General features: G+C 41.1%; 2 protein-coding genes across 5 annotated transcripts in view; one reads left to right on the forward strand and one right to left on the reverse strand.

Moving 5' to 3' along the window:
• The window catches only part of LOC119503753 (zinc finger and SCAN domain-containing protein 2-like), a 681,462-nt gene that overhangs the window by 98,139 nt on the left and 567,408 nt on the right, over nucleotides 1–15,915 (forward strand).
• On the reverse strand, nucleotides 4,859–15,495 carry anp32e (acidic (leucine-rich) nuclear phosphoprotein 32 family, member E). Of its 4 annotated transcripts, none has more exons than XM_037795833.1 (7): nucleotides 15,305–15,495; nucleotides 10,956–11,105; nucleotides 9,650–9,772; nucleotides 8,742–8,904; nucleotides 8,573–8,664; nucleotides 7,335–7,380; nucleotides 4,859–7,017 (listed from the first exon to the last, which is right to left on the reverse strand). In XM_037795833.1, the coding sequence occupies exons 1-7, from the start codon at nucleotides 15,356–15,358 to the stop codon at nucleotides 6,923–6,925; spliced, it is 723 nt and encodes a 240-aa protein (XP_037651761.1). In that variant the 5' UTR covers nucleotides 15,359–15,495; the 3' UTR covers nucleotides 4,859–6,922. The 4 variants fall into 4 exon arrangements, with proteins under 4 accessions (XP_037651761.1, XP_037651759.1, XP_037651760.1 ...); XM_037795831.1 differs by having other exon boundaries at nucleotides 7,335–7,428; XM_037795832.1 differs by having other exon boundaries at nucleotides 8,537–8,664.

Genomic DNA, 15,915 nt, shown 5'->3' on the forward strand with positions numbered 1-15,915 from the left:
GGCTTTTATTTTGGAAAACTAGATCCAAACCTAGTTTCCTCTTAACATACAGTGACAGTTGGGGGCTTAACGAGGCTTCATGAGGCTTCATGAGGTTTCACGAGGCTTCATGAGGCTTCACAGGGCTTCATTGGGCTTGATGGGGCTTCATGAGGCTTCAAAGGGCTTCATTGAGCTTCATGGAGCTTCACAAGGCTTCATGAGGCTTCATGAGGCTTCATGGAGCTTCATGGAGCTTCACAAGGCTTCATGGGGCGTCATGGAGCTTCATTGAGCTTCACAAGGCTTCATGAGGCTTCATGAGGCTTCATGGAGCTTCACAAGGCTTCATGGGGCTTCATGAGGCTTCATGGAGCTTCACAAGGCTTCATGGGGCTTCATGAGGCTTCATGGAGCTTCACAAGGCTTCATGGGGCGTCATGGGGCTTCATTGAACTTCACAAGGCTTCATGAGGCTTCATGGAGCTTCACAAGGCTTCATGGGGCTTAATTGGTTTTGTTTGTTTGGTTTTATACGTCACCATCTTGGCTTATTGTACGTTGTCATCTTGTTTTTTTGACTGTTGCCATTTTTGTTTTTGGCCGCCGCCATCTTGGTTTTGAAATACTTTAACTACATTTAGCTGATAATACTGACTTACTTTTACTTCAGTGATGTTTTGAAGGCAGGACTTTGACTTGGATCAGTATTTGTACTGTGTGGTATTAGTACTAATTAGTACTTTTAATACAGTAAAGGATGCTAGTACACAGCAGCAGCTCTGATCAGTCTGAATGGTGACACGCCTTCAATCAGCTGTGATCAGCTGACTCTCTGGACTAATCAGAGCAGCTGAATCTCAGACTGTCAGACAGGAAGCTCTCTGGGGAGGCTGAGTGTGTGTGTGTGTGTGTGTGTGTGAGTGTGTGTGTGTGTGTGTGGTCTCAGCTGTTACATCCATTAAAGGACAATTTACCAGTTTGATCCGTTTTAAATCTGAACAGGAGGTCAAAGGTCAGGGGGTGCTTCCTGTTTCCTCCTCGTCTCCTCTCCTCGTTCACTTGTCTCCTAACAGGAAACATTTTAATCAAGAATTTCTTTGCTGCTTTAAAATGTGAGTTAACTGAACTAAAACTGAAGCATTAGTTAAAAATCGTCTGATGAGTTTTAAAATGTAGATGATTTAAATTCAGTTAAATTTATATTTTCACAGTTTGACTAATTTCTTCAGTTAACAGAGTTCATACAGAAACATATCTTATAATAATAATATTAATGTTATTATATATTTCTGAATTCACTACAAAAAATAGAAATTCATTAAAAAGCAGAAAGTTTCTTTAAACTACAAACCGAAGAGGTTTAACTCTGAAACAATGCACGCTGGGAAGTCTGTTAATATTAATGTATCTTAAAAAAACTTAATTGAATTCATTCAACTCATCATTTCAAGTCAAAATAACTCATGTTTATAATAATAATTATAATAAATATACATACATACACGGTATATTTCATAACTTCTGAATTTGTCTGAAAATAAAAATAGAAATTTTATGTAAAAATTAACTTAAAGTTAATGAACTTTATATATTTGCATAAAGTTAATGATACCTGATAAATTCATAATAAATATAAGAATACAAATAAATCATTTAAGTTTATTACCAATCAGATGCTTCAGCTCAACAGCCAATCAGAGTGGAGGATATATTAAAAGGAGGAAGTTTAATGAAGGTAAAGCAGCTCCTTTAATTCAGATGTGAAAATATTTGAGCTGCTCAAAAATTAAACAGAATTTTATTTTGCAATATTTAAAAGAATGTTTATTTCCTTTTTTTGTTTTGACTTATTTCAATAAAGAAATAATAAAAATAGAAAAACAAATGACTGGAGTTTGGTGTGAGGCAGGCAGTTCAACAGCAGCAGAAAGACAAGAGCGCCATCTACAGGACACACACTCACCTTCATTTCCTGTCTTCACATTCATGTTTTAAAGATCTTTAAGAAAATAAAATAACCGTTAATAAAAACTGATTAAAAGCGTCTTTTAATCTGCTTTTATTATTTTTTTTTTATCTATTTGCATTTTTAACTGCAAACTGTTAAATGTGCTAAATGTTAAAAACGTTAAAATATTATGTGAAGAAATACCTTTAAATGGAAGGTTTAATGAAAAACTGTTGACCCAGATGTTTATTATTTATTTATTGTTTCTATCAAATAAATGACACATGTGGTACAGATGTTTTATGATGTTACTGAATCACTATCAACGTATTTTAAAGGGAAATTTCAGATTTTTTTAAAATTAAAATCAGACATTAAATTATTAGTTTACACAGATAATCTGACATGTTGAATTATATATGATCACTTCTTTATTATTAATAAACATAACATTCATCATGTACATTTAGCTTATTTATTTAATTTTTCTTCTTTACGTCTAAACGTTTTTATTTATTTGTCTCAATGTGATAATAAATTATTTTTGCTGCAATGATTCATTTGAGTTATTGAATTTTAAGTAAAACTTGATTAGTTTCATATATTGATGTTGTTGTTTATTGATGTTATTTATTGATGATCCAGCGTTGCTGTTGTGGGTCTGTGTATTGATTGCTGATCGACTGGAACATACGCTTGTATTTTATGGTCGAATAAAGATATTTTCTTCTTTCTTCTTCCATTTACCTCCTAACCTCTTCTTCTTCTCCTCTCTGTTTACCTCCTAACCTCCTCCTCCTCTCTCATGTTTTATTGATGTTTATCAGCAGATGGAGGTCGACTCCTCAGAGTCTGAGGTCACATTTCACTTTTTATCTTAGAAGTACTCAGAGCCTTTACTGTAGTAAAACTACTAACACCATACTGAAAAAAATACTGTTACAGCAAAAGTACTAACACCACACTGCAAAAATATTGTGCTACAGTAAAAGTACTTATAATACAGTGTAAAAAATACTGTTATAAGAACTACTACAGTATAAAAATACTGTTAGAGTAAACTTACAATATTAAAGTGTATAACAGTTACAATAAAAGTAATACCACAATGTAAAAATACTCAAGTACTTCACATCTGTATATGAATAAATGTACTTTAGTTACTTTGATGTAACAGAAGAAATCTCATTAAAGCAGCTGAATTAATCAGTGATAGATATTTACCGGTTGGACTCACCTGTTGAAATGTACCTGCTGCAGCAAATGGGTATTAGGACCCTGCTCCTCGCCTCACAGGCTCAGATGGCATTGTGTCATGGTTTTCCAGATTTTAGAGGGTTCAGGTCACAGAAGGTTCAGGTATCTATATTTAGTTCTGTTGGGTCAATAACTTAAATTATGCTTTATGGGATGAATTGCTTCCTGGTGACATTAAACACGTAAAATCTACAGCGTTTAATTCAAGCAAATATTTTGTTATAAAACTTCTGTTTAAAAACACAACTTTTCTTTCCTTTTATAATTTTTTAATTCAAAACCCCTCAATATGTTTTTGTTACAGCACACAAAAAAGTCAAACACAGTTTCCCCCCACAGACGGGACGATGGAGGAAAGTAACAGCCGACAGAGGAGTGAGCCGAGGTCAAAGGTCAAAGACAGGGGTCAACTATCACCTCGCTGCAGAAACAAACAAAACACCTGTAAAATTTTTTAAAGTCATTACAAAATAAAAACAAACCTGAAACTGAGCTGAGAGTCTATTTACAATATTGCCTTAAAAACCAGTTAAAACTGACCTTAGCAGGTCTGACAGACGTGACCTTTGACCTTTTACACTCTTAAAAACAACGCACCACTTTTTACGCTTATTTAAGATGTTTTAATCAAATGTTTTTAGTCTCAAAGAGTCAAGTTTGGGCTGCGATTGAAGGAAAACGTATTATTACGCAGCGCTGCCTCGATCGCCCACCAGACTCCTTTGACAAAAACAGTAATTTAACTTCTCAGAACACTTGAGTTGTTGGTCTTCCGCTGCCTCGATCAGTTAGTTTAGTTTGTGTTATTGTGTGACTTTGGTAAATCTGAACTAACGCTTTAAAACACCAAAATCACACAATAACACAAACTAACTAACCCATGGATGCAGCAGTAAACCAGCAACTCCTGTGTTCTGAGAGCTAAAATGACGAATGATGATGATGAAATGTTTTTGTCAATGGAGTCTGGTGGCTTTGATGAGAGCATAGATAATGGCTTCAGTTTGAACTATCCCTTTAACAAACCTTGGGCAGAACCAGGCTCTGGGTGGGCGGCCATCTGTCTTTACTATTACTATAATCTTCAACCTTCTTCAGTCGCCCGACAGCGTGAACATGAGAATCGTTTCAACTTTACCTTCCGACACTAAAACCTGAGACGTGAAAGTGGTGTGTCATTTTTTAAGAGTGTAAACGAGAGAAAAGCTAAAACTTTACAGCAGTTTAGTTAAAAGTCAAAGTTCATCAGGACGAACAAACCCGACTCACCAGGAGATAAATGAATAAACATTATTGTCTGCATGATAATCAGATTTTAACATGATTAATTTATAATCGTATGACATCATTTACTTCCTGTCGGGTCAGGTTTGGTCCTGTCTGATACAGCTAGAGAAAGTTAAAAGTTGCTGCTTGCAGAATCCGACGCAGAGCAGCGACACCTGAATCAGACGCGACAGATGTGTCCCTGTTTCAGGCCCCGCCTCCATCTCAACGAGTCCCTCAGTATCCCATAATCCACTGCAGCGGTGTGTTCAGGTGATCTCTGCCAGCTCGTTAAGTCCGAAAATTTAAGATGACGACACTTCTCAGACACATGGGTCATATGACCGAAAGGGTGCAACGTGATTGGACAGAAGTTGGATCAGTTCATTCACGCTTTAATTTTTGATCAGAATCTGTTGAGTTTTTTTGTTGTTGAATATTAAAATTTCTAACTGCTGACTTGAGGAGCACCTGAACGCACTGCAGGTTTTGGTCTATGTAAAGGTTTCCTCTGAGGAGGAGGAGCTGCAGGTTCAGGGTCATTTGCAGGAGGCGGAGCCTGTAGCGTGACACGGCGGCGGTCTGAACATCACGAGGGGACGGGCAGTTTGAGGACGAGCCAAACTAAAAAAACACCAACAGCTGCTGTTCAGCAGCCCAGTCGCCAGGAAACGATGTTGGCGTCGTACATTTCTGAAAACCACGGACACGTTGAATGTCCACGTTCTTGCATTCGGTCAGAGTGAGTGATGTAATACAACGAGCGACCGTAATTGAAAGTTACGTGGTAGGATAACGAGTATAACGAGCAACAAAGACCTCTGTGGACGGGTCGGTCAAACACAGGACTTTCACCAGAAGGATCCATACGAGGTTGATATGAAGCGTTCAGAAAGGCCGACATTCAACGTATCCGTGGTTTTGCAGAAACGTACAATTCAAACATTTTTTCTGGCGACTGGGTTGTGTTCAGGGACAAAAAACGGGTCAGAAAAACAAACACATCAGAACTAATATTTCCTCCCACCCGCCCCCTAATCTTCCCTGGAGAATCCCTACAATAAGTCAAACACACACTGGGAACATGATCTCCTATGAGGACCTGAGCTACAGCAGGTCTGCTCGGTTCTAACGGGGCAGAGAGTCAACGGGGTCACTACTCAGTTCAGGGACTAAAGGGTTAAAACATGACGGAAGATCCTGAAACATGTGACGTCCCTGATTGGGTGTTGAGGTCCTGAAGGGGGCGCTCTCCTCTCCTGTTAGAGTCCAGAATCAGATATGGCTGCAAGAAGAACCGGGTTCTGGTCCTCCTGAACGGGTATTCTTAAAGGTCGTGGATCAGATTGGATGTGGTCCGTCTGTCCCTCCGGTTTGAAGCTCAGGAAGACGGACGGATGACGTGCTCTCCTGAGAACGCTCTTCACTTCCTGTTTGTGCTGAATCGTCTCCGTGTTGTTGAAGGTAAAATCTTCTCTAAAGCTCCACGTTGGTACGCTCACGGTGGATCAAGACTTTGGTGGTTTTGACGTGTAAGCTGTGATTAACGTCGGGAGGTTTGTGACGGCGGGTCCAGCTCGGAGAATGTAAAGTCCAGAGCAGAATACAAGACTTTCAAAACCTCAGAGTCCCAGACATTTACTGATTACAAGAGGACTCCTGGACTTTGTTTGGTTCTGTTAAATGGAGCCCGGTTAGTCTGGTTAGCTTAGCCTGGTGTCAAGCTGCCAATCAAACTGGACCGAGACCGACCCAAAAAGGAGGTTCTCAGTCCGGGTCCAAGCGAACTCTGGTGGTTCGTTTGTGGTCTTGAAACCAAAGAGACCAACCACAGGATTTTATGACGGCAGATCAGTGACTTTAAACTACTCGTCAGGACACTTCCTGATCTGTGTCGGCCATGTTTGTTTGCAGTTTAAAAAGACGTATCGGGAACTCAAGTCTTGTAGTCTGAACTGGACTTTTAGTGCACCAGCGGTTTGTTTTTCCCAGAGTGAGTCAGCGTCCGTCCGGTCCCTGAAGTGGAAAGTACACCTCGACAGCTTGATACGAGCAGGAAGAGCCACAACACCGAAATCTGAGCGTGGAAGTGACATCACTCTGCTAACAGGAAGTCAGACCTTTCAGTTTAGTTTGGAACGGTAGATTCGCTGCCAGACTTCCAGTGAGACGTTGAGACGAGGATCAGGATGAGGAAGGGGGACAGACTGTGACCCTGAACCAGGTTTTAAAGGGAATCATGTGGACTCTTGAGCTGATAAAATCTTCTTATATATTATCTAAAAATAAAGAAGTGAGATTCTATTACAAACTGAAACAAACTATCTGAGATCACACAGTTCCTGTTGCTGCCGCGGTTGTTGTTGTAGTTGTCGTTTGTCTGGCGGAGGTCGAGTCCGGAGGTCGGGTCCGGAGGTGGACTGAGACGGACAGAAACAGGACAGGACGACACACAGACCAGCCGGAGGACTAGTCGTCGTCGTCGTCGTCGTCGTCGTCATCATCCTCGCCTTCGTCGTCCACGTCTCTCTTCCTCTTCTCTCCCTGAACGCCGGCCTTATCTTCTGCACGGAGAGAGAGAGAGAACCAATCAGAGGAGAGCGACCATAGACATATATACGTAGACCCGGCATTGACTCCTGGATCGTACGCCAACATGGGCGCCATATTGGACCGGGCAAGACTGGCCTGTAACCCTTTACAAGTGAACAGAGGAGCTGCTGTTTTTCTGGATAAAAAACGATTTCAATGTCTTGCCAGGTCTAATGTGGCGCCCACGTTGACGTATCACCGCAACGGGCTGAAGCGTCCAATGCGGCGTCTATGTATCTATGTCTATGAGAGACGGGATGCCACAAAAACCCCATGATGCTTCACTCACCTTCCTCTTCCTCCTCTGCATAGTCGTCCTCGTCGTCGTCCTCGTCCTTAGAGGAAGCGACAGAAGATGAGGAAGAAGAGTTTCGCTTCAGTGACTTTCAAAATAAAAAATGCACTACTATTAGAAGCAGCTGGTTTCTGATTGGACAACACTAACGAAGCTCTTAATCTATTCACCACGTCTACATCATGTGACCAGGCCGACCTCCATCAGACCGACTCTGACGGCTTTGGTTGTTAAATACATCAATATGAAGGGAAAATGTAATTTTAGAAAATATAACAATAAATTTCTTCTATTTTTTTTTTGGCTTCACAAAGAGGATACAAATAGGAAAAATTTGACATATTGGTTGATATAAATTTATAAAATATCCTCTTATTTGTGATTTAAATTTTTCCCTTTTGAAAAAAACTGGTTTAATATGTAAAATCTAGAAAAACGTCTTACATAATATAAACAAATATTGTTTTTTATAAAGAAACGTTATAAAAAGAAACATTTTGCCCTTAAAATGATTCTAAAAAGACTAAAACTATTGTACACAATGTACAGGTTTTATTAAGTATTATTATAATTGTTGAGTTTAGAAAATCAAAATGCCCAAAAAAGGCCTTTATTTTTTTAATCCAAAATGAGATGAAAGTCTGTTTCCTGTTTACCAACAACTGTCCTCAGAGGCGGCCATTTTGGTGCTGAACCTGGTCAAGAACATGGTCACACCAGAAGTCCCACCCGAGGTCGATCCACCACACCGGCTCAGTTCAGATCAGGCACAGAACTGGACCCAAAGAACTGTATTCATTACTGGACTCACTCAGAGTACTGGACTCACTACGGGACTCGGGGGTACGGGACTCATTACGGGACTCGGGGGGAATTGGACTCATTGCGGGACTCCGGGGTACGGGACTCAGGGGTACTGGACTCGGGGGTACTGGACTCGGGGGTGCTGGACTCGGGGTGCTGGACTCGGGGTACTGGACTCGGGGTACTGGACTCGGGGTACTGGACTGCTCACCAGTTGTTAGAGCACTTAGTGTTTAAGTGGCACTCTGTTCACTCTGAGGTTGTTTTTGGAAAGTCAAACCTGGATCAGTAAAACAGAAAGTAAACCGGTTCCGTTCACTGCCTGGTCTGGACAGATGCATCATGGGAGCCGGCTGTGGATCGACCTGCAGGCTGCAGCACACCTGACCCACCTGATTGGCTCGGTTCACCTGCAAGCTCAACCCCACCTCTCCTCCCTCCGAGCCGTCCTCATCCTCATCTTCGTCGTCCTCCTCGTCGAAGTCGCCGGTCGGCCCGGCTCCGTCCTCGCCGTCCTCGTCTGTGAACACAGAGACCACGTTCAGACAGAGGGGAGGAGGTGTACTGGTCATACCAGTCTCTCCACCGGACACGCACCGTCGTCTTCGGCCTCGGAGTCGGGCGCCTCGTTGTCATCCTGGTCGAAGCCGTCCAGGTAGGTCACCTGAGGCAGCAGCTCGAACACGCTCTCCCGGTAGTCCTCCAGGGACGTGATCTCACAGTTGAACAGGTCCAGACTCTGCAGGCTCTTCAGGTTTTGCTGCAGCAGGAAACATCGTGTTAACATGTTGGCACGTTAGCGACTGATGATAGTAATGTTTCCCCTTTAAAACACATTTAGACTGATTCATAAACATCATAAAAAAGAATGTATATTAATAAGAAGTGAAAGTCAATAGTTTGTTTCATTGCAACATCAGCAGCAGAGCTACGCTTCCGCCATTTTGGACTGAAAGCGACTACCAGACGCCAGTATATATTTTATTGATCCATGTGGGGAAATTACAGTTGTTCCATTTTAGAATAAAAATATATATAAACATAGATAAGTGTTATGTGTGCATTATCAAAAATAAATGTAAATATGAAATTATCAAAGAAATCACAATTAAGTATAGAGGACATCAGATTACTGCATACCATTTCATTTTTTGAATGAATACATTTTTACATTTTTAATTAATAATAAAATAATTTTCAGTTCCATGTTCTGTCATCTATTATTCCATTACTTTTCCTGATGTTTTAGATTTTTGCCGTGGTATTGTTTCAGTATCGGTATTGAGATATTTAGGCAGGGTATCGTATTGAAGTTACTTGAAGAACAAACAGAAGCATCTGAATTGAGAAACAGCTACCGTCTTTCTGTACTTAATGATTATTATTATTATTATTTTTTTTTTTAAATCTAATATTCCTGTGTCCACAATGTTAAGATGTTACGTACATGAATTTAAAGACAGGAAACAAAAGTGTGTGTGTGTGTGTGTGTGTGTGTGTCTGACCAGCGCCTCCACGTTGCTCAGCTCCTTGATCTTGTTCCCGCTCAGGTTGAGGTAGGTCAGGTTGGGACATTTCTCTGACAGCGTCTCCAGAGATCCAGACAGGTTGTTGTCACTCAGCTCCAACTGACGGAACAGAGTACGAAGGGTTAACCACGAGATGATCTGTATGGTTACCTAGGTTACTGTAGGGTTAACCATGGATGATCCACACGGTTACTACGATTACTATAGGGTTAACCACGGGATGATCCACACGGCTACTACGGTTACTATAGGATTAACCATGGGATGATCCACAGGTTACTACGGTTACTATGGTTACTATAGGGTTAAACCAGCAGAGCTACACACTGACACACTGATATGTGAGGAAGTCTGAGTTACATTCATTTAATGGTTTTCAATTACTAGAGCTGTCAGTTAACACAATAACAACATGTTAATGCAAATTCATTTTAGCACCACAAATGTCTTTAACGCATTAACGCAACTTGAGATTTTTAGGTTGTAGCGGGCTCAGTGTTAGTGTGGCTAGTGGTTTTATATGAAACTAGAAAAACCTGATGAATCCATCGGTACCAACCATGTCATACTAGCTTGTCATGAAGGAGGTTAAATAACGCTCCAAACTTGTGCTACATTTTGGTGAGGAAAAACGGTCATGGACATTTTCAAAGGGGTCCCTTGACTTCTGACCTCCAGATATGTGAATGTAAATGGGTTCTATTGGTACCCACGAGTCTACCATTTACAGACATGCCCACTTTATGATAATCACATGCAGTTTGGGGCAAGTCATAGTCAAGTCAGCACACTGACACACTGACAGCTGTTGTTGCCTGTTGGGCTGCAGTTTGCCATGTTATGATTTGAGCATATTGTTTTATGCTAAATGCAGTACCTGTGAGGGTTTCTGGACAATATCTGTCATTGTTTTGTCATAAAGCAGCTTATTTGTCGTCTCCCATGTTGATAAGAGTATTAAATACTTGACAAATCTCCCTTTAAGGTACATTTTGAAAAGATAAAAAGAATATGTGACTGAATTAACTTAAATATAGTGCTGACTGATCTGTGATCAGCTCCTATCTCAGTGTACCCCTGGATGTATAACTATCACTGGACTACTGTGATACTGAAGGAAACTGATGAAACATGAGGGTTTGTTTTCTTCTCTGATTTCTAAGTGGATTTATGGACGTTTGATGATGGACATCAGAGATGATGACGTCACACTGGATGATATCAACATGTGTTTCTTGTGTTTGTGTGTGTGTGTGTGTGTGTGTGTGTGTGTGTGTGTTACCTTGCGTAGTTTGGGCAGTGAGGGCAGCTTGGCCAGCGAGCTCAGACCCACGTTGACCATACTGAGGAACTCCAGCTCTGCGAAGGCGTCCGTCAGTCCTTCAACCTCCCCGTCCGCGGAGCGACTGTTGTCCACCACCAGCTCCGCTATCTGACACACAGACAGACGGAGACAGAGAGACATTAGTACTGTAGGCTTTAGAGTTGCTCCACACACCAAACTCAACACAAACAAGTGTAATTTTAAGTTTCTCTTTATTGAGATTGTTTTAACTTTTGTTTTGAACTCATGTCACAGGACCTCCAGCTGTCTGTCGGTGTGTTCAGTCTGAACTGATTAAGTGATTAAACCTGCTGAAGTCAGAGCTGCAACCATTAGTCCATTATTAATCCATATTCAATCAACAGGAAATTAATCTGAAACTATTTTGATAATTGAATAATCGTTTGAATCTATTTTCTGTTCTAAGTTTCTTTAAATGTGAGGATGTGCTGCTGTTCTTTGACATATATGATGATAAATTCACTGATCTTAGAGAGAAATTGTAAATGACACGTTTTAATTTCACTGTTTAATAGAATTAACGCCTTAATTGATTAATGGAGAAAATAACAAATTAATCATTAAAATAATTGCAGCCTTCATTGAAGTGAATGTAGATCACTGAGGTCAGAGGTCAACAACAAATGTCTCATTAAAGACATATTAAGATATTGAATTTAGTATGTATCTGCATTGATTGACACGTGTCAATCAATCCTATCGTAACCCACCTTGGTGGTTCCTGCTCACTGAGACTAAACAAGCAGATATATCAGTTTATTACAGATATATCAGTATCAGTTTATATATCAGTTTATTACAGATATATCAGTTTATTGCAGATATATATCAGTTTATTACAGATATATCAGTATCAGTGTATATATCAGTTTATTACAGATGTATCAGTTTATTACAGATATATCAGTTCATTACAGATATATCAGTATCAGTTTATATATCAGTTTATTACAGATATATCAGTTTATTACAGATATATCATTATCAGTTTATATATCAGTTTATTACAGATATATCAGTTTATTACAGATATATCAGTTTATTGCAGATATATCAGTTTATTACAGATATATCAGTTTATTGCAGATATATCAGTTTATTACAGATATATCAGTTTATTGCAGATATATCAGTTTATTACAGATACATCAGTATCAGTGTATATATCAGTTTATTACAGATATATCAGTATCAGTGTATATATCAGTTTATTACAGATATATCAGTATCAGTGTATATATCAGTTTATTACAGATGTATCAGTTTATTACAGATATATCAGTTTATTGCAGATATATCAATTTATTACAGATACATCAGTTTATTACAGATACATCAGTTTATTACAGATATGTAATGTTTTATACTTCTGGTGAATATAATCCAATCAATCTTATTTCCATAGATGTATTTTGTATATACAGTTCCCTTTGTTAACACCTTATTTTGAAAACCGGACGTACTCCCACGTGTCTACTTCCTCTAACTTCTCCAAGGCGGTCTCTAGCTCTCCCGTCAGCTCCGTTCTCTTTATCCATCCATGGTCAGCTCCATCGCGGCCGTTTCAATGCATTTAACATAAATGTCAGTATATGGGTGCTCTACAGTTGTAGCGTCGGCCCATTTGACCACGGAGACGAGAACGACGGCCGACTCGACTGCAATGTTACCGCGATACGATAACGTTTCGTGTCCGTGACAGAGTTAGCATGCAGCTTTAGCCGTGATGTCTAGCTCTGCTTTACTGTTAATGTGTGAAACCCAAAGTGTTTCCATCCTTTACTGGATGTGTAGTGTTTACCACGCTGGATTTAACATGTGAGGGTGCAGGTCGGATCCACGCAGATCCTCCAACGTTTTACACTTTCTCGTTTCGGCTTGCTGCGGTTTGTTTTGGTTGACGGATACGGAACGGATATGACGTCACGTTACTCAGACTACAACAATAAGAGCGGTAACTTCCTTCTACCTCCACATAGACTCAAATGAAGTATTGATTCTGGCATTAAAAAACATCTATTTCAATATCGTAAAAACAAAAATCATTATACATAGCTTAATCAATTTCTTTCCCACCTCTAATATATATAATAACTAATAATTAACAGATGGAGGCTCCCAGTGTGGAGGACTTTGTTCAGACTGGTGGCCGCTTTTATTTCAGAGTTCCTCTGGATCTCCTGCTTATGTAACCAGCAGAGAGTCCAACAGAGTCCAACAGGGTCCAACAGAGTCCAACAGGGTCCAACAGAGTCTAATAGAGACTATCAGAGTCCAACAGGGTCTAATAGAGACTACCAGGGTCCAACAGAGTCTAATAGAGTCTAACAGGGTCCAACGGGGTCTAATAGAGACTAACAGGGTCCATGAGAGTCTGATAGAGACTAACAGGGTCCAACAGGGTCTAATAGAGTCCAACACAGTCTAATAGAGACTAATAGAGTCTAACAGGGTCCAAAAGAGTCTAATAGAGTTTAACAGGGTCCAACAGAGTCTAATAGAGACTAAACGGGGCTAACAGAGTCCAACGGGGTCAAAAGAATCCAATTGGGTCTAACGGAGCCTACCCGGGTCCAACAGAGTCTAATAGAGTCCAACAGGGTCTAACAGAGTCCAATAGAGACTAACAGGGTCTAATAGAGTCCAATAGAGTCCAACAGGGTCTAACAGAGTCTAATAGAGTCTAATAGAGACTAACATGGTCTAACAGAGTCTAATAGAGTCCAACAGGGTCTAACAGGGTCTAATAGAGTCCAATAGAGACTAACATGGTCTAACAGGGTCTAATAGAGTCTAGCTGAGCTTCAGCCTGCAGCCATCAATGAAGACGCCACCATTACACACTACGAGGGGGGGTGTAACCTACTATAATCTACATCCACTCTGTGTGTGTGTGTGTGTGTGTGTGTGTGTGTGTGTGTGTGTGTGTGTGTGTGGTGGGGGTTGTCTACTGAGCACACACATACACCATCTGCCGACATCCCCCCAGTTCATAAAACATGACACCAGTGAGACCAGTGAGACCAGTATGAGTAGAGTTAGTGATTCACAGCCTGGATTCAGTCTGAACCGGGACCACATCGGCTGTGTGTGCGTGTGTGTGTGTGTGTGTGTGTGTGCGTGTTATTTAACGGAAGCTGATCGGTTGGCAGTCCGGTTATATAATTTAAGCGCACACACACACACGGAGCTCTAACTGCTTCATACAGAGAAAACAACCCTAACAACACCGTGTTTTATTATTATTAATAAACCTTCTAATAGATGTGACGTCATCTATCCGTTATATTAATTTAACGGACAGTAATCCATCAACGGTTAATGTGTATGCCGTTAAAACCTCGTCCGGTAACAGTAACGCCATTTTGTTCTACACACACACACACACACACACACGGTAGACGCGTTACAGTAACGGACCGTTTCTGGCTTCGTGGAACAGAAACATTCGTCGATATCAAACACAGAAAAAAACCGTCGAAAACCGCCGTTAATCCGCTTTCTGTAAGTCGGTAACGCGTTACTACCGAGCGCACGAGCTGCCCGGACTCAAAATGTTTCTGACCTCAGTCCGCCACCGGGCACCGTGAAATGTCCACACAAAAAAAACTAAAAAAAAGACATTAAATTTACTATTAAACCGGATTTAACGGGAGAAGTTCGGTTTAACGGTCATAAACGAGCCGTTTGCGTCGAAGTTTTAAAAAGCCGTTGGCGACTTAAAATGTCCGCTGCTCAGAGAGAGACGGAGCACCGGATGAGACTGGATGTCGTTGTTGATGTTAAACGGGGACACACACGCAGTGTTTACCGGGGAGCAAAAGCACCGGGAATCACCGGTAAAAACACCCGCTCTCATAACAAACCGTTAATTTATGTATTCGGTTGTTTTGTGTCGTTTAAACTCCTCCGAGCGGCCGCTGCATGATTAAAAGTTACACTTATTTAAGTCCGTGGGTGTTTTTTTAGACGATTTAACGGAACCGTGCGGGCTCCGGTTGAGGAAGAACCGTCCGTTAGTTGAACTAGTGTTTAACGGGAGGCTCCGTGACAGAGCGGAGAACTCACCGGAGAGGAGGAGGAGATGCCTCCATCACTCCGAGGTCTCCGCCGGTAGTTCATCAAACTCAACCCGGGTAGATGAGCGCGTTAACGGACTGTGAACTCGCTCCTCGGTGGTGTTTTCGCGGTTACCGGAGCTCCGTGTGATGAGCACCGGGGGGATCTCCGGTCCTCATCACCTCCGGGGCTACTTCAGGCAATAATTTATAGATAACCGGACTCACCTCTGCCGGGCTCCGGTTCCTCAGCTCCAGGGTGATCCTCTTCTTCATGTCCATGCTGAGCCGTGTCTTGGTGTCTCGGTGATGTGCCGGTTTAACGGTTAACGAGAGTCCCGGGATCAGAGCGCGAGCTGCTCTCCTCTCTGATGGCCTCGCGCTGCCTACTGATCCTCCATGATACCTCGCGCCCTGCCCCCTCCCCCCGCGAGGCCCCGCCCACCGAGGCGCTCGGGGTTGGCCGCGCGCAACTCCGCGGCCTCTGATTTGACGACGGGGCACGTCAATCAGGACTGAGCGGCCATAATCCAACGAGCTGGGCGGGAAGATCCTCAGAGCCAGCGGCCGCCAGTGAGGCCTCACGGGAGCTGTAGTTTAATATTATTAAAATAATCTTTATGTAGTTACACACACACACACACACACACACACACACACACGCACATATATATATATATATATATATATATATATATATATATATATATAAATATACAAAAATAAATCAATATCAATAATAAATATATATATATATATATATGTAGATATATGTGTATATGTATATACACATATCTATACATATAAAAAATAAATTATATTATATTTTACATATATGT

Source organism: Sebastes umbrosus, chromosome 15 (genome assembly GCF_015220745.1).
Source record: "Sebastes umbrosus isolate fSebUmb1 chromosome 15, fSebUmb1.pri, whole genome shotgun sequence".
NCBI classification, from domain to species: Eukaryota; Metazoa; Chordata; class Actinopteri; order Perciformes; family Sebastidae; genus Sebastes; species Sebastes umbrosus.